This window comes from Pristiophorus japonicus, chromosome 16 (assembly GCF_044704955.1).
Source record: "Pristiophorus japonicus isolate sPriJap1 chromosome 16, sPriJap1.hap1, whole genome shotgun sequence".
NCBI lineage: Eukaryota > Metazoa > Chordata > Chondrichthyes > Pristiophoridae > Pristiophorus > Pristiophorus japonicus.
Genome location: NC_091992.1, coordinates 74,809,298 through 74,828,875, shown reverse-complemented (window position 1 = coordinate 74,828,875; position 19,578 = coordinate 74,809,298). Strand labels below are relative to the sequence as shown.

At 46.4% G+C, this 19,578-nt stretch overlaps 1 protein-coding gene across 1 annotated transcript in view; it reads left to right on the top strand.

Moving 5' to 3' along the window:
* The window catches only part of myo15b (myosin XVB), a 480,192-nt gene that overhangs the window by 437,154 nt on the left and 23,460 nt on the right, over positions 1–19,578 (top strand). Inside the window, exon 66 of the mRNA XM_070856827.1 lies at positions 14,296–14,519. Within this exon, the coding sequence (XP_070712928.1) occupies positions 14,296–14,519 (224 nt within the window). The remainder of the gene's footprint in view (positions 1–14,295; positions 14,520–19,578) is intronic.

The window sequence follows — 19,578 nt, the reverse complement described above, 5'->3', positions numbered from 1 at the left end:
TGCACGGACCTAGTGCGCATACATATCGCAGTGTGGGCTGGCCCGTGCTGCCCCTGGCCCCGAACTCACGCCTCCCCTGGGCCCCGATCACATCCCTCCACAGTCTCTCACAGCTCCTTTGCCCCGATCTCGCCGCTCCTGCTGCATCTGCCCAATCACCGACCTGGACCTTGCTGACATTACTCTTCGCTGCCCTCCTGCACCAGCTCGCGCTGTACCTTGTAGTGGCACGCCTCCACACTGCACCCTGGGCTGTGCGCCGCTCCTTTTATGGCCCTGACCTGCCGCTGATAGTTTCTCGCAGGTCGGGGCCATAAAAGGAGCGGCGAGCTGCCCAGGGAGCAGCGTGAGGCAGAGTAGAGGGGGTTTTACTCAGTACTTAACCCATAGAACACTTGAGATGGGAATACTTGCTGGGTAATTGCCTTTGACACAGCTGACCACTCCATCCTTCTCCAACGCCTCTCCACCATTGTCCAGCTGGGTGGGACTGCACTCACCTGGTTCCCTTCTTATCTATCCAGTCGTAGCCAGAGAATCACCTGCAATGGCTTCTGTTCCCAATCCCGCATCATTACCTCTGGTGTCCCCCAAGAATCTATCCTTCGCCCCCTCGTATTTCTCATCTATATGCTGCTCCTTGGCGATATCATCCAAAAACACGGAGTCAGTTTCCACATATACGCTGACGACACTCAGCTCTACCTCTCCACCACTTCTCTCGACCCCGCCATGGTCTCTAAATTGTCAGACTACTTGTCCAACATCCAGTACTGGATGAGCAGAAATTTTCTCCAATTAAATATTGAGAAAACTGAAGTCATTGTCGTTGGTCCCCGCCACAAACTGCGTTCCTTAGCCATCCCTCTCCCTAACATCTATCTAAGGCTGAACCAGACTGTTTGCAACCTAGACATCATAATTGACCCTAAAATGAGCTCCCGGCCACATATCCGCGGCATAACTAAAACCGGCTATTTCCACCTCCGTAACATTGCCCTTCTCCACCCCTGCCTCAGCTCATCCGCTGCTGAAGCCCTCATCCATACTCTTGTTACCTCTAGATTTGACTATTCCAACGCACTCCTGACTGGCCTCCCACATTCCCGATCACCCGTGATCACCCCTGTGCTTGCTGACCTACATTGGCTCCCGGTTAATCAACGCCTTGATTTCAAAATTCTCATCCTTGTTTACAAATCCCTCCATGGCCTCACCCCTCCCTATCTGTGAAATCTCTTTCAGCCTCACGAGATGTCTGAGCTCCTCAAATTCTGCCCTTTGGAGCATTCCTGATTATAACAGCTCAACCATTGGTGGCCGTGCCTTCAGCTGCCTGGACCCCAAGCTTTGGAACTCCTTCCCTAAACCTCTCCACCTCTCTTTCCCCCTTTAAGATGCTGCTTAAAACCTACCTCTTTGACCAAGCTTTTGGTCATCTGCCGTAATTTCTTCTCATGTGGCTCGGTGTCAAATTTATTTGTTTTGTCTTATAAAACTGCTGTGAAGGACGTTTTACTATGTTAAAGACACTATATAAATCAAAGTTGTTAGTGTTGTTGTTATAACTATGCAGAGTTTTATTCTGAATCTAATCCATAATACATCTAATCTGGAAGGGGCTTGCTGCTGATAATTGGGTACTGAGAATCAGAAACTGTTCTTTTCTGCAACAGAGGCAACTCTCACCCTGATGAGGGCGGGACTAATTAGCCCAGAAGCCCTTGATTGACCACAGTGCCCGTGGGTTAGGTGCAAGTGGTTTACTTATTAGTGCTGATTGTGGTTTATCTGCTCTAAAGCACAGAGCAGAACTTTTGAAGAACTGGATAAACGTTTCCATAATAGTTAGAGACACAAACAGCACATTGTGTATAGTTTCAGCACTATCAAACATTAGCTAACAGAAGGTGGACTTGCTCCTCTTACCCTGCCTCCTGTTGTTGTATGGGAAAGTAGCCCAAGGGAAAGTCTGGCTGATCTTGTTGCTGTATTTCAAGATTCTCAGTCTCTGATGTATAACAATTTCTAATATATTTTGTTTCTCTGTCTGCTGCTGTCTGTCTTGTGCTCAAGCAAAACGATCAAATAAAACTTCATTCAATCCTGAGTGACTACGTTCCATGTGCTTTGCGTCCACCCAAACAAAATGGCACAGCACAACTGCAACTTTCCTGATGTAATTAGTAGCATTGCTACACTACAGACACGATACATTGGGGAGAATTTTCCTCTCAATTTCTGCCCAAACACAAATCAAGGAAAACGGTATAAGGGAGGTGTACCACATCTAAGCCCCTAAAACTACATTTACCTTTCTTTCAAAAGCCAAATACTACAGACGCTGGAAATCTGAAATAAAAACAGAAAATGCTGAATATACTCAGCAGGTCAGGCAGCATCTGTGGAGAGAGAAACAGAGTTAACGTTTCAGGTCGATGACCTTTCGTCAGAACTGGAAAAAGTTAGAGATGTAACAGGTTTTAAGCAAGTACAGAGGCAAAGAAAGGGGAGAGGAGGAAAGAACAAAAGGGAAGATCTGTGATAGGGTGGAAGGCAGGAGAGATTACATGACAAAAGGTATGATAGCACAAGGCAAATGATAATGGGACAAGTAAACAAATAAAAGATGGTCTAGAGGAGGTATAAATGGGCATTGCAGAATCATCAACAGCTGCTGTCTGAAAAAATAGGGGCAGAGGTTATGATCTGAAATTGTTGAACTCGATGTTGAGTCCAGAAGGCTGTAGAGTGTTTAATCGAAAGATGAGCTGCTGTTCCTCGAGCTTACGTCACCGAGGTCAGAGTGGGAGTGAAGGAGAGAATTAAACTGACAGGTGACCAGAAGCCTGGGGTCATGCTTACGAACTGAACGGAGGTGCTCCGCAAAGCGGTCACCCAATCTGCATTTGGTCTCCCCAATGTAGAGGAGCACCGATCATGAACAGCGATTACACTATACTAAATTGCAAGAACTACAAGTAACTCACTGTTTCACCTGGAAAGTGTGTTTTGGGCCCAGGACAGTGGGAAGGGAGGAGGTAAAAGTGCAGGTGTTGCATCTCCTGTGCTTGCATGGGTAGCTGCCGTTGGAAGGGGAGGGGGTGATAGAGGAGTAGAACGGATGTCGTAAAGGGAACGGTCCCTTCTGAATGCTGAAAGGAGAGATGGGGAAAACATGTTTGGTGGTGGGATCATGCTGGAGGTGGTGGAAATGGCAGAGGATGATCCGTTGAATGTGGAGGCTGGTGGGGGAAAGGTGAGGACAAGGGGAACCCTATCATGGTTTTGAGAGGGAGGGGAAGGCAGGAGAGGATAAATGTGGGAAATAGAACGGTCGAGGGCCCTGTTAACCACGGTAGAGGGGAGTTCTCAGCTGAGGAAAAAGAAAGTAAACTAGCAAGAAATATAAAAACAGATAGTAAGAGTTTCTACAGGTACATAAAAAGGAAAAGAGGGTCTAAAGTAAATGTTAGTCCCCGAGAGGATGAGACTGGGGAATTAATAATGGGGAACAGGGAAATGGCAGAGACGTTGAACAAATGGCAGAAGACACTAAAAACGTCCCAATAGTGGATAATCAAGGGGCTATAGGGAGGGAGGAACTTAATACTATCACTATAACTAAAGAAGTAGTACTAGGTAAAATAATGTGACTAAAGGCGGACAAGTCCCCTGGACCTGAAGGCTTGCCATTCTAGAGAATTAAAGGAAGCAGCTGCCGAGATAGTGGATGCATTGGTTGTAATCTACCAAAATTCCCTGGATTCTGTGGATTGCAAAATCACAAATGTAATGCCTCTATTTAAAAAAAAGAGGCATACAGAAAGCAGGAAACTATAGAGCAGTTAGCCTAACATCTGTCGTTGGGAAAATGCTGGAGTCCATTATTAAGGAAGCAGTAGCAGGACATTTGGAAAAGCATGATTCAATCAAGCAGAGTCAGCATGGTTTTATGAAAGGGAAATCATGTTTGACAAATTTGCTGGAGTTCTTTGAGGATGTAACAAACAGGGTGGATAAGGGGGAACCAGTGGATTTGGTGTATTTGGATTTCCAGAAAGCATTCGATAAAGTGCCACATAAAAGGTTACTGCACAAGATAAAAGTTCACGGGGTTGGGGGGTAATATATTAGCATGGATAGAGGATTGGCTGACTAACAGAAAACAGAGTCGGGATATAGACAGGCTAAGTGAGTGGGCAAAAATTTGGCAGATGGAATATAATGTGGAAAAATGTGAGGTTATCCAGTTTGGCAGAAAAAAATAGAAAAGCAAATTATAATTTAAGTGGAGAAAAATTGTAACGTGCTGCAGTACAGCGGGACCTGGGGGTCCTTGTGCATGAAACACAAAAAAGTTAGTATGCAGGTACAGCAAGTAATCAGGAAGGCAAATGGAATGTGAGCCTTTATTGCAAGGGGGATAGAGTATAAAAACAGAGAAGTCCTGCGCCTGCTGTGCAGGGTATTGGTGAGGCCACACCTGGAGTACTGCTTCAAGTTTTGGTCTCCGTTTTTAAGGAAGGATATACTTGCATTGGAGGCGGTTCATTCTCTGGTTGGCAACCAGTAACTAGTGGGGTGCCGCAGGGATCAGTGCTGGGACCCCAACTATTTACAATCTATATTAATGACTTGGAAGAAGGGACTGAGTGTAACATAGCCAAGTTTGCTGACAATACAAAGATGGGAGGAAAAGCAATGTGTGAGGAGGACACAAATCTGCAAGAGGACATAGACAGGCTAAGTGAGTGGGCAAGAATTTGGCAGATAGAGTATAATGTTGAAAAGTGTGAAGTCATGCACTTTGGCAGAAAAAAATCAAAGAGCAAGTTATTATTTAAATGGAGAAAGATTGCAAAGTGCTGCAGTACAGAGGGACCTGGGGGTCCTGGTACATGAAACACAAAATGATAGTATGCAGGTACAGAAGTGATCAGGAAGGCCAATGGTATCTTAGCCTTTATTGCAAAGGGGATGGAGTATAAAAGCAGGGAAGTCTTACTACAGTTATATCAGGTATTGGTGAGGCCACACTTGGAATACTGCGTGCAGTTTTGGTTTCCATATTTAAGAAAGGATATACTTGCTTTGGAGGCAGTTCAGAGAAGGTTCACTAGGTTGATTCCGGGGATGAGTGGGTTGACTTATGAGGAAAGGCTGAGTAGGTTGGGCCTCTACTCATTGGAATTCAGAAGAATGAGAGGTTATCTTATCGAAACATATAAGATTATGAGGGGGCTTGACAAGGTGGATGCAGAGAGGATGTTTCCGCTGATGGGGGAAACTAGAACTAGAGGGCATGATCTTAGAATAAGGGGCCGCCCATTTAAACAGAGATGAGGAGAAATTTCTTCTCTCGGGGGAATCTGTGGAATTCGCTGCCTCAGAGAGCTGTGGAAGCTGGGACATTGAATAAATTTAAGACAAAAATAGACAGTTTCTTAAACGATAAGGGTATAAGGGGTCATGGGGAGCAGGCGGGGAAGTGGAGCTGAGTCCATGATCAGATCAGCCATGAACTTATTGAATGGCGGAGCAGGCTCGAGGGGCCATATGGCCTACTCCTGTTCCTATTTTTTACGTTCTTATAAGGTTCACTAGTTTGATTCTGGAGATGAGGAGGTTGACTTATGAAGAAAGGTTGAGTAGGTTGGGCCTATACTCATTGGAGTTCAGAAAAATGAGAGATGATCTTATCGAAACATAAGATAATGAGAGGGCTCGACAAGGTGGATGCAGAGAGGATATTTCCATTCATAGGGGAAACTAAAACTAGGGGACATAGTCTCAGAATAAGGGTCCACCCATTTAAAACTGACATGAGGAGGAATTTCTTCTCTCAGACGGTTGTAAATCTGTGGAATTTTCTGCCCAGAGAGCTGTGGAGGCTGGGTCATTGAATATATTTAAGGCGGAGATACAGATTTTTGAGTGATAAGGGAATAAAGGGCTATGAGGAGTGGCTAGGGAAGTGGAGCTGAATCCATAATCAGATCAGCCATGATCGTATTAAATGGCGGAGCAGGCTCAAGGGACCAAATGGCCTACTCCTGCTCCTATTTCTTATGTTCTTAAGACATACCAGAAGCACTTGTATGGAAGGTAACATCGTCAGAACAGATGCGACGGAGACGGAGAAACTGGGAGAATGGAATAGAATCCTTACAGAAAGGGGGTGGGAGGATATGTAGTCAAGGTAGCTGTGGAGTCAGTAGGCTTATAATAAGAACATAAGAAATAGGAGCAGGAGTAGGCCATACGGCCCCTCGGGCCTGCTGCGCCATTTAATACGATCATGGCTGATCCGATCATGGACTCAGGTCCACTTCTCTGCCCTCTCCCCATAACCCATTAATTCCTTATTGGTTAACTGTCTATCTCTGTCTTAAATTTATTCAATGACCCAGCTTCCACAGTTCTCTGAGGCAGCGAATTCCACAGAGTTACAACCTCTGAGAGAAGAAATTTCTCCTCATCTCAATTTTAAATGGACGGCCCCTTATTCTAAGATTATGCCCCCTAGTTCTAGTCTCCCCGATCAGAGGAAACATCCTCTCTGCATCCATCTTGTCAAGCCCCCTCATAATCTTATACGTTTCGATAAGATCACCTCTTATTCTTCTGAATTCCAATGAGTAGAGGCCCAACCTACTCAACCTTTCCTCATAAATCAACCCCCTCATCTCCGGAATCAACCTAGTGAACCTTCTCTGTACTGTCTCCAAACCAATCCTTTCTTAAATTATGGAAACCAAAACTGTACGCAATATTCCAGGTGTAGCCTCACCAATACCCTGTATAACTGCAGCAAGACTTCCCTGCTTTTATACTCCATTCCCTTTGCAATAAAGGCCAAGATTCCATTGGCCTTCCTGATCACTTGCTTAACCTGCATGCTAACTTTGTGATTCATGCACCAGGACCCCCAGTACTGCAGCACTTTGCAATTTTTCTCCATTTAAATAATAACTTGCTCTTTGATTTTTTTTCTGCCAAAGTGCATGACCTTGTACTTTCCAACATTATACTCCATCTGCCAAATTTTTGCCCACTCACTTAGTCTGTCAATGTCCTTTTGCAGATTTTTCGTGTCCTCCTCACACATTGCTTTTTCTCCCATCTTTGTATCTTCAGCACTCGGTCCCTTCATCCAAGTCGTTAATATACATTGTAAATAGTTGGGGTCAAAGTACTGATCCCTGCGGCACTCCACTAGTTACTGATTGCCAACCCGAGAATGAACCATTTATCCAGACTCTCTGTTTTTTGTTGGTTAGCCAATCCTTTATCCATGCTAATATATTGCACCCAACCCCGTGAACTTTTGTCTTGTGCAGTAACCTTTTATGTGGCAACTTATCAAATGTCTTCTGGAAGTCCAAATACACCACATCCACTGGTTCCCCTTTATCCACCCTGTTTGTTACATCCTCAAAGAGTTCCAGCAAGTTTGTCAAACATGACTTCCCCTTCATAAATCCATGCTAACTCTGCCTGACTGAATTATGTTTTTCCAAATGTCCTACTGCTTCTTTAATAATGGACTCCAACATTTTCCCTAACTGGTCTATAGTTTCCTGCTTTTTATCTACCTCCTTTTTTTAAATCGTGGCGTTACATTTGCAGTTTTCCAATCTGCTGGGGCCTCCCCCAGAATCCAGGGAATTTTGGTAAATTACAACCAATGCATCCACTATCCTTGCCGCTACTTCTCTTAATACCCTCAGATATAAGCCATCAGGTCCAGGGGATTTATCCGCCTTTAGTCCCTTTTTTGCCTTCTCCCCTTAGAGAGAAGGCAAAAAAGAAGTAGAAAGAAACAGAAAGATGACGTCACAGCCAAGGGGGTAAGTGATTGGCTGGTGATTGGTGAATAGTTTTTCTTTTTTCTCTTCTATAACAGCGAGTAAACTTTAGCATTGTTGTTGCCAATGTGTATCTAAGGGTTACATCATGGCAGGAGAGCTCGGTCATGTGATATGCTCCTCCTGTACCATGTGGGAACTCAGGGACACTTCTGGTGTCCCTGACGACTACGTGTGCGGGAAGTGTATCCGCCTCCAGCTCCTGATGGTCCGCGTTGCGGAATTGGAGCTGAGGGTGGATTTACTCTGGAGCATCCACGATGCTGAGAATGATGTGAGTAGCACGTGTAGCGAGGTGGTCTTACCGCAGGTGAAGGGGCCACAGCCAGCTAGGGAATGGAAGACCAGCAGGAAGAGCAGTGCAAGGAAGGTAGTGCAGAGGTCCCCTGCAGTCATCCCCCTGCAAAACAGATACACCGTTTTGAGTACTGTTGAGGGGGATGACTCATCAGGGGAGGGCAGCAGCAGCCAAGTTCATGGCACCGTGGCTGGCGCTGCTGCACAGGAGGGCAGGAAAAAGAGTGGGAGAGCGATATAGATAGGGGATTCGATTGTAAGGGGAATAGATAGGCGTTTCTGCGGCAGCAACCGAGACTCCAGGATGGTATGTTGCCTCCCTGGTGCAAGGGTCAAGGATGTCTCGGAGCGGGTGCAGGACATTCTGAAAAGGGAGGGTGAACAGCCAGTTGTCGTGGTGCACATTGGTACCAACGATATAGGTAAAAAAAGGGATGAGGTCCTACGAGACGAATTTAAGGAGCTAGGAGCTAAATTAAAACGTAGGACCTCAAAAGTAGTAATCTCGGCATTATTACCAGTGCCACGTGCTAGTCAGAGTAGGAATCGCAGGATAGCTCAGATGAAACGTTTAAAATTCTGACGGGTTTGGACAGGTTGGATGCAGGAAGAATGTTCCCAATGTTGGGGAAGTCCAGAACCAGGGGTCACAGTCTAAGGATAAGGGGTAAGCTATTTAGGACCGAGATAAGGAGAAACTTCTTCACCCAGAGAGTGGTGAACCTGTGGAATTCTCTACCACAGAAAGTAGTTGAGGCCAATTCACTAAATATATTCAAAAGGGAGTTAGATGAAGTCCTTACTACTCGGGGGATCAAGGGGTATGGCGTGAAAGCAGGAAGGGGGTACTGAAGTTTCATGTTCAGCCATGAACTCATTGAATGGCGGTGCAGGCTAGAAGGGCTGAATGGCCTGCTCCTGCACCTATTTTCTATGTTTCTATGTTTCTATGAATACGTGGCTTGAGCAGTGGTGCAGCAGGGAGGGATTCAAATTCTTGGGGCATTGGAACCGGTTCTGGGGAGGTGGGACCAGTACAAACTGGACGGTCTGCACCTAGGCAGGACCGGAACCAATGTCCTAGGGGAAATGTTTGCTAGTGCTGTTGGGAGGTGTTAAACTAATATGGCAGGGGGATGGGAACCAATGCAGGGAGACAGAGGGAAACAAAAAGGAGACAAAAGCAAAAGACGAAATGAGATGAGTAAAAGTGGAGGGCAGAGAAACCCAAGGCAAAAAACAAAAAGGGCCACTGTACAGCAAAATTCTAAAAGGTCAAAGTGTAATAAAAAGGCAAGCATGAAAGCTCGGTGCCTCAATGCAAGGAGTATTCGGAACACAGGAGAGGGCTCTGAGCTAGTTAGAATGGGTGAGAGCTCAGATGAACAGGATCCCAAGAAAGAATGCAAAAGGCAGGAGGCAATAGAGCAGAGTAGCACTGGGGTAGGTGTAAACCACAAGGTGATAGGAAGGGACAATATGTATGAATATAAAGGGGCTGCAGGAGGGGTCAAAACTAAAAATCATGGTTTAAAAACTAGTATTAAAACACTCTACCTAAACGCATGCAGCATTCGAAATAAAGTAAATGAGTTGACGGCCCAAATCATTACAAATGGGTATGATTTGGTGGCCATTACAGAAACGTGGTTGCAGGGTGGCCAAGACTGGGAATTAAACATACAGGGGTATCTGACAATTCGGAAAGATAGACAAGAAAGGAAAGGAAGTGGGGTAGCTCTGTTAATAAAGGAAGATATCAGGGCAGTTGTGAGAGACGATATTGGCTCTAATGAACAAAATGTTGAATCATTGTGGGTGGAGGGGATAGTAAGGGGAAAAAGTCACTGGTGGGCGTAGTTTATAGGCCCCCAAATAATAACTTCACGGTGGGGCGGGCAATAATCAAGGGAATAATGGAGGCATATGAAAAAGGAACGGCAGTAATCATGGGGGATTTTAACCTACATATCGATTGGTCAAATCAAATCGCACGAGGTAGCCTTGAGGAGGAATTCATAGAATGCATACGGGATTGTTTCTTAGAACAGTATGTTACAGAACCTACAAGAGAGCAAGCGATCTTAGATCTGGTCCTGTGTAATGATACAGGAATAATAAACAATCTCCTAGTAAAAGATCCTCTCGGAATGAGTGATCACAGTATGGTTGAATTTGTAATACAGATTGAGGGTGAGGAAGTAGTGTCTCAAACGAGCATACTATGCTTAAACAAAGGGGACTACAGTGGGATGAGGGCAGAGTTGGCTAAAGTAGACTGGAAACACAGACTAAACGGTGGCACAATTGAGGAACAGTGGAGGACTTTTAAGGAGCTCTTTCATAGTGCTCAACAAAAATATATTCCAGTGAAAAAGAAGGGCGGTAAGAGAAGGGATAACCAGTCGTGGATAACCAAGGAAATAAAGGAGAGTATCAAATTAAAAACCAATGCGTATAAGTTGGCCAAGATTAGTGGGAAACTAGAAGATTGGGAAAATTTTAAACGCCAGCAAAGAATGACTAAGAAAGCAATAAAGAAAGGTAAGTTGGATTACGAAAGTAAACTTGCGCAAAACATAAAAACAGATAGTAAAAGCTTTTACAGATATATAAAACGGAAAAGAGTGACTAAAGTAAATGTTGGTCCCTCAGAAGATGAGAAGGGGGATTTAATAATGGGAAATGTGGAAATGGCTCAGACCATAAACAATTATTTTGCTTCGGTCTTCACAGTGGAAGACACAAAAACCATGCCAAAAATTGCTGGTCACAGGAATGTGGGAAGGGAGGACCTTGAGACAATCACTATCACTGGGGGGGTAGTGCTGGACAGGCTAATGGGACTCAAGGTAGACAAGTCCCCTGGTCCTGATGAAATGCATCCCAGGGTATTAAAAGAGATGGCGGAAGTTATAGCAGATGCATTCATTATAATCTACCAAAATTCTCTGGACTCTGGGGAGGTACCAGCGGATTGGAAAGCAGTTAATGTAACGCCTCTGTTTAAAAAAGGGGGCAGACATAAGGCAGGTAACTATAGGCCGGTTAGTTTAACATCTGTAGTCGGGAAAATGTTTGAAGCTATCATTAAGGAAGAAATAGCGGGACATCTAGATAGGAATAGTGCAATCAAGCAGACGCATGGATTCATGAAGGGGAAATCATGTTTAACTAATTTACTGGAATTCTTTGAGGATATAACGAGCATGGTGGATAGAGGTGTACCGATGGACGTGGTGTATTTAGATTTCCAAAAGGCATTCGATAAGGTGCCACACAAAAGGTTACTGAGAAGATAAAGGTACGCGGAGTCAGAGGAAATGTATTAGCATGGATAGAGAGTTGGCTGGCTAACAGAAAGCAGAGAGTCGGGATAAATGGGTCCTTTTCGGGTTGGAAATCGGTGGTTAGTGGTGTGCCACAGGGATCGGTGCTGGGACCACAACTGTTTACAATATACATAGATGACCTGGAAGAGGGGACAGAGTGTAGTGTAACAAAATTTGCAGATGACACAAAGATTAATGGGAAAACGGGTTGTGTAGAGGACACAGAGAGGCTGCAAAGAGATTTAGATAGGTTAAGCGAATGGGCTAAGGTTTGGCAGATGGAATACAATGTCGGAAAATGTGTGATGTCATTCACCTTGGAAAATAAAACAGTAAAAGGGAATATTATTTGAATGGGGAGAAATTACAAAATGCTGTGGTGCAGAGGGGTCCTTGTGCATGAATCCCAAAAAGTTAGTTTGCAGGTGCAGCAGGTAATCAGGAAAGCGAATGGAATGTTGGCCTTCATTGTGAGAGGGATGGAGTACAAAAGCAGGGAGGTCCTGCTGCAACTGTACAGGGTATTGGTGAGGCCGCACCTGGAGTACTGCATGCAGTTTTGGTCTTAAGGAAGTATATACTAGCTTTGGAGGGGGTACAGAGACGATTCACTCGGCTGATTCCAGAGATGAGGGGGTTACCTTATGATGATAGATTGAGTAGACTGGGTCTTTACTCGTCGGAGTTCAGAAGGATGAGGGGTGATCTTGTAGAAACATTTAAAATAATGAAAGGGATAGACAAGATAGAGGCAGAGAGGTTGTTTCCACTGGTCGGGGAGACTAGAACTAGGGGGCACAGCCTCAAAATACGGGGGTGCCAATTTAAAACCGAGTTGAGAAGGAATTTCTTCTCCAACAGGGTTGTGAATCTGTGGAATTCTCTGCCCAAGGAAGCAGTTGAGGCTAGCTCATTGAATGTATTCAAATCACAGATAGATAGATTTTTAACCAATAAGGGAATTAAGAGTTACGGGGAGCGGGCGGGTAAGTGGAGCTGAGTCCACGGCCAGATCAGTCATGATCTTGTTGAATGACGGAGCAGGCTCGAGGGGCTAGATGGCCTACTCCTGTTCCTAATTCTTATGTTCTTATGTTCTATATCTTACTAAGTACCACCTCCTTAGTGATTGTGATTGTGTTAAGTTCCGCCCCCATAGCCCCTTGACTATCCATTGTTGGGATATTTTTAGTGTCCTCTACCGTAAAGACTAATATAAAATATTTGTTCAGAGTTTCTGACACCTCCATGTTCCCCATCTCAGGTCTCGTCCTCTAAGGGGCCAACATTTACTTTAGCCACTCTTTTCCTTTTTTTATATTATAGAAACTCTTGCTATCTGTTTTTATATTTTGTGCTAGTTTACTTTCATAGTCTATCTTCCCTTTCTTAATAATTTTTTTAGTCGTTCTTTGCTGGCTTTTAAAAGCTTCCCAATCTTCTATCCTCCCACTAGTTTTGGCCACTTGGTATGCCCTTGTTTTTAATTGGAAACCGCCCTTTATTTCTTTAGTTAGCCACAGATGGCTATCTTTTCTTTTATACCTTTTCCCCCTCACTGGAATATATATTTTTTCAGAGTTATTGTGGTGTATCTAACACACATATCACTGACTCCACACGGTCTGGTGTAAGTCTAACTGCTGTGACCTTCGTCCTTTATTGTTCAGCTCCAGAGTGCCTCTCAGGTGTGGTGGTCAGCCTTATATAGTGCCTGTTCTAGGTACTTCCAGGTTTCCCACCACAGCGCCCTCTGTGGTGTGGCATAGTGCTTACATTACATTTAAGGTACCAGGACGATACACACATCATTACATAACATCACTTTACCCACCCCAACCAGGACGCAGGACAACGATACATACATCAATACATAACATCACACTTGTCCAACGGAAGGCAGGAAGGCATAGACAGTGCGTTAGTATGGTACATATTATCTGGTACATTAACTAGTTATTGACTGGTAACGGATCCCTGATTTCCTTGTTAGCCCTTATCATTAATTGTACTTCATATCCATTATTTTACACAAATACAGTGGCCATTCAGCATTAAAAAATTAATTCTTAATATAAATTCGCCATCTCACATTAACATAGCTCATTTTACACTCGCTCTGCCTTACAGAAGTCCTTTGTGGGGACCACCTCTTGGTAAGGCCCTTTTAAGACTCCCGGATGCATTTCCTTTTTAAGGCACCATCTTTGATGCAGGAAGATTCCACGAGGCTTCTCCTTGGGCACTGCCATCTTTGATGCTCTGCTGCTCTGAACACGATGCCGCCGCTATCTTGCTCTCCGCTGCTCCGGATGCCCTCCGCCGTCGCAATCTCCGCTCCCTTCCGCTGACACCTGACTTGCCGCCTATCCTGCGGCCGTCGTCGTCGCTTCTCCAGCGGCCACCGTAACCACCTCCCCTGCGGCCATCGTGGCCTCTCCAGCAGCCGCACTTGCCACCTCCCCCACGGCCTCCGTAGCGGCCTCCCATGCGGCCGCCGTGGCCACCGACCTCCAGCTGCTGCCACCGCCCGATGCTAACAGCTCCTCGGCGGGGCCCGCCCAACAGCACCTTCCTCTGCAGGGCCCGCCCGACGACAACTTCCTCGGCGGGGCTCTTCCGATCCGCCGGCCATCCTGGATCCCTCGCACCCCGCCGGCTCACCCACCCCCCCCCCACCCCCCCCCCCCCCCACTAGGCCCCTCTCTGCAGAGCTGCTTGCCTGTGGGGGCTGAGGCTGCAGGATCTCTGTGGCTTGAGGTCCGTGCCTGGGGTTTGCCTGTGGGTGGATTGAGGCTGCAGCTCCAGCTCGGTCAGCGCTGCTCTCTGGGGACCCGGGGCACGGCAGCACCCCGGGGAGCAGCAGCCTGTGGAGTGATGAAGTCTTCCCAGCTCCCACGGACCGTCCTCATCCACCTCCGGCCGAGGAGTGTTGGCCCATCGCCTGCAACAACTCACAAAAGTAAACCATGCATCTCGTCCCCGTGGGATACCTGCACCATCGCTCTGCCAAGAACAGGTATTAGTTCCCTGGTGTAGGTACACAGCTTCGCCGTGACTGGGACTAGCTTGGGTCGTGCAGCTGGGTTAGTCCACAGTTTATCAAAAGTTCTCCGACTCATCAACGACAGACCCGAGCCCGTGTCCACTTCCATACTCACAGGGACTCTGTTGATTTTTACTTCCCTTATCACTGGGGGCGAATCGTCAGTACACGTGTGCAGTCCAAACACCTCATTTTCTTCTACTTGCTCCTCGCTGAACAGTAGATCATCCCCCATCTCATCAGCCACATGGTGAGTCCGATTTATTTTACACATATGCTGAAGGTGGCCTTTAACGTGGCAGGTATTGCACGTGCACTCCGCAAACCTGCACCGGTGAGCCTCATGGCTTCCTCCGCAGTGCCAGCATGGTGCTGCTTGATTGGCCCCCCTCAGCGGACTCTGAGTTCCTGGACCCCGAGGTCCGTGCTCTCTGCCCCGGGCAGAGCCACGTTCTGCAGTTTTGTCCATGGTGGGCGCTATCATGTGGACAGTGCCTGCCAGGTTCGAGACTGTGTGGATCATTTGCTTGGTGCTGCAAGTCAAGGTCATATGTGCCCGGCTGATGGCGATGGCCTTTGTCAGAGTGACTGTGGGTTCCATGGCTAACAGCTTGTGAAGGAGACCCTCGTGGCCAATCCCCATAACGAAAACATCCCAGGTGTGCGCCAAAATCACACGGCGCCGCGAGTCTCCTGAGGTCCGCAGCATATTTGGTGACATCCTGGCCCTCAGGTCTGCAGTGATGGTAAAATTTGCATCTGGCCGTGAGGATGCTCTCCTTCGGTTTCAACTGGTCACGAATGAGTTCAGTCAGCTCCTCGTATGACTTGTCCCTGGCGCTCCCGGGTGCCAGCAAATCCCTGACGAGACAGTAAACCTCATCTCCACAACTGGAGAGCAATATCGCCTTACGCTTATCTCTCATTGCGTCCGTGTCCTCCGTCAGGTCGTTTGCTGTGAAGTAGTACTCGAGCCTTTCCGTAAAGGCCTCCCAATCATTGCCCACGGTAAAATCCTTTAGCGAGCCCAGAGTAGCCATGGTTGCGTGGAGTTCATCCGCTTCCTAGTCGCCAATGTGGTGTATCTAGCACACAAATCACTGACTCCACATGGTCTGGTGTAAGTCTAACTGCTGTGACCTTCGTCCTTTATTGTTCAGCTCCAGAGTGCCTCTCAGGTGTGGTGGTCAGCCTTTTATAGTGCCTGTTGCAGGCACTTCCAGGTTTCCCACCACAGCGCCCTCTGTGGTGTGGCATAGTGCTTACATTATATTTAAGGTACCAGGACAATACACACATCATTACATAACAGTTATGAAATATCTCCTTAAATGTATGCCACTGTTCATCAACCATCCTATACTTTAATCTATTTTCCCAGTCCACTTTAGCCAACTCTGCCCACATACCTTTGTAGTCTCCTTTATTTAAGTTTAGTACGCTGGTTTGAGATCCAACTTTCTCGCCCTCCATCTGAATTTGAAATTCAACAATTCCAAGGGAATCCTTTACTAGGAGATTGTTTATTAATCCTGTCTCATTACACAGGACCAGATCTAAGATAGCCTGCTCTCTGGTTGGTTCCGTTACATGCTGCTCAAGGAACCCGTCCCTTATGCACTCTATGAACTCTTCCTCAAGGCTACCCTGACCAATTTGATTTGTCCAATCAATATGGAGGTTAAAATCACCCCAGATTATTGCTGTTCCCTTTTTACAAGCCCCAACTTGGTTTATACTCCGACCAACAGAGTTGCTACTATTAAGGAACCTATAGACTGCGCCCATCAGTGACTTTTTCCCCTTATTATTCCTTATGGATGTTGGTCGATAGGCTATCCCCAGAAACGGAGACAGAGAAGTTGAGGAAGAGAAGGGAAGTCAGAGATAGACCATGTAAAGGTGAGGGAAGGGTGGAAATTGGAAACAAAGTGAATGAAATGTTCCAGTTCAGGGTGAGAGCAGGAAACGGCACCAATAGTCATCAATGTACCAGATAGAGGTGAGGGAGGGGACCTGAGTAGGACTGGAACAAAGAATATTGCACATATCTCACGAAAAGGCAGGCAAAGCTAGGGCCCATGCAGGTTCCCATAGCAACCCCTTTCATTTGGAGGAAGTGAGTGGAATCAAAGAAGAAGCTGTTTAACGTGAGAACAAGTTCAGCCAAATGGAGGAGTGTGGTGATGGATGGGGACTGGTTGAGCCTCTGTTCAAGGACGAAGGCCATCCTGGTGGGGGAGGTGGAGGTATATGGGATTGGACATTCACGGTGAAGAGAAAACTGTTAGGGCCAGTAAATTGGAAACTGTTAAAATGGGGGAGGGCGTCGGAAGTGTTGTGGATGTAGATTTGGAGAGATTGGACAAGGGGAGAAAAAAGAGTCGAGACAGGAAGAAATTTCCTATAGGAGACAATTGCTTTTCCTCTCTTTCCCCCAATGTCAGCTATCCTTCCACTGCCTGCCATGCTGCATGTAAATGATGGTCAGTGCTTAAGATCCTGTCTGATTTCCCTTTGTAACCACCTCTATATAGCTGATGGAGGGAAGTGTCAGAAGGTGGTTGGGGAAGGGGGACTGTGACAGTGGGGGACATGAAGACTGACTGCAATGTAGGAGCTGGCCACCTGTACCTCTCCCAAGCTTCCAAAATGCCTATTGTTTGGATGCTGGGCTCATTCAGAGTCAATTCAAAATTATGGGGATTCTACCCCTGTTAAAATTGGCACCGCCCTTGATTTGTGCCTCCTTAGCAGTGGTAGATTCCCACTGAGGAGCAGAGATACAGCTGGAAGCCTGCCCTGCATTTGTAATTAACCCTGACCCTGCAAAATGGATCAGGAGACCATCTCAACTCAATTCTGGCAACAACACCACCCTCAGGTAAATCGCTCCATTGTTTTTTTTCCATTTGCTCTTGGCATGTGGATGATGTGGACAAAATCTTCTTCTTGCTAGGGCACTTTAGAGGGCATGAGGTCAACCGCATAGTCACCGACTAGAGTCCCATTTAGGCCAGACCAGATGGGGGTTGAGGCAGGTTCCCTTCCCTAAAGGTCATTAGTGAACCAGATTCTCTTTTTAATGACAGTGCAGTAGCTTTCATGGTAAATTACTTGCCAGGGTGCAATTAGAATTCTTGACCTCTGAACTGCTAGTCTACTTCCATAACCATACTACCATACATTCTATCAGAAAACATCCACACATTATCCAAGTACAGTATAACTGATCTTTGACTAGAACCCAGGTTTCAATCAAGCCCAAAGTGATGAAATTTAGGTCTTCTCTCACTATTGGCTGTAAAAGTTGTAGTTAAAATGAGCTTGTTCAGTTTCAATGTAATTCATGTCAGCGAGGGCCAACAGCACAAAACTGCCAATAATTCAGCACTAATTTCCTGAAAGAGGAAAATGGAAATACCATACCAATACAGTGGGGGAGTGTTCCTCTGAAGATGTGGCCAAGATCCAAAGCAGAGCAGAGTGAGTTTTATTCTGCATCTGGGCATTCTTGATCTCTGCCACTGAGTGCTGAAAATGGAAAAGCATTTCACTCCCAATACTGATATTCTTCACGTTGAAGCAGAAAGGTTTGTCATGGAATATAAATATAGTGCATTGATTAGGTTGACCTTTCACCTCTGTAATCTAATTCCTATTGCAGCCTCCTCCGCTTGAGGGTCCTACATGACATGAATGAAATCCAGTCCATAGCAGACCTCTTCTGCAGTTGATACTGGGTGTAATATAGAGGAGCTTTACTCTCCATATGGGCCCGTTACACCTGACATGAAAATACTTGATGTTGACCTTTGGGCCGCAATGTTAACAGTCCGACGCTCTGGCAGTGGGGGTGCCCTGTGGAGCGTGGGGAACCCGAAGATTCAGCAGCACGTTTGTCAGTGGCTTTTAAACGAAGCCACTGCATTAGCATCTGACTTCGAGGTTTCCTGACCAATTAGTGTGAGCAGGCGTGATAACGGCACGTATGAGTCTATTTAAGCTGAACTATTTAAGGGAACTGTGAAGATGAAAGTTTAAGGATTGTCCAGGTGGGTGAACAGAGGAAGAAACTGCATTAATGGAAGTCCCAACATGGCAAGGCAACACCTCGCTTAAATGATGCCTCCCTAGAGCTGATGCTGTGTAAAGGCCCGCAGGGAGATTCTCTACCCAAGCCGACTCCAGCGCATCACACCTCATATGTACTTACCTTGCAGGTGCACCCATTCCTATCTGTCCAGGCATCTAAAGCGTATCTTTAGCATTCCGATTGCTTGCTCGATGACAGTTCTCCTGGTCATATGGCTTTGATTGTATCTCTCCTGAGCCTCATTGTTTGGGCTCCTAACTAGTGTCATCAGCCATGTTTACAGGGATAAGCACTTGTCTCCAAGGAGCCAGCTGCTAACTCTGCTTCATGGTCCAAGGAGCTCTGGGTGGGTGGACTGGCGCAGGATGAAAATATCATGGCAGCTGCCTGGAAATCTTTCACACACCTGCATGATGATTTTTTTGTGTACAAGCTGAACATTGAAGGAGTGGAAGCCCTTGCCATTGATGAAGACTCCAGGTTGATCTGGGGAAGGGGGGGGGGGGAAGCCTTGATTGCCAAATGTGTGCAATCGATGACTCCCTGGACCTGTGGGAAGCCAGCCAGAGCCGCAAAGCCAAGCACCCGCTCATTCTGACTGGCCTCATTGGTTGCAATGTGCACATAATTGCTGGCCCTAGCAAACATGGCAGGTGCACCCATTCCTATCTGTCTAGGCACCTGAGTGATGTGTTTGTGGCTAGCAGATTGTGGGGTTCTACAGATATCTCCTGAAGATCCCTGGAAGGAGCCAGTGGCGAAGAAATTGAGGGAGGTGGTGACTTTGAGAGCCACTGGCAAAGCGTGCCCACCGAGCCCACTTGGCAGGAGGTCTTCTTCCAGGAGGATGCAAATATCTGCGACCACCTGATACAATATCCTGAGCCTCCTGAGGCACTGCTGTTTCGACACATCCAGGAAGCTGATCCTCTGCCT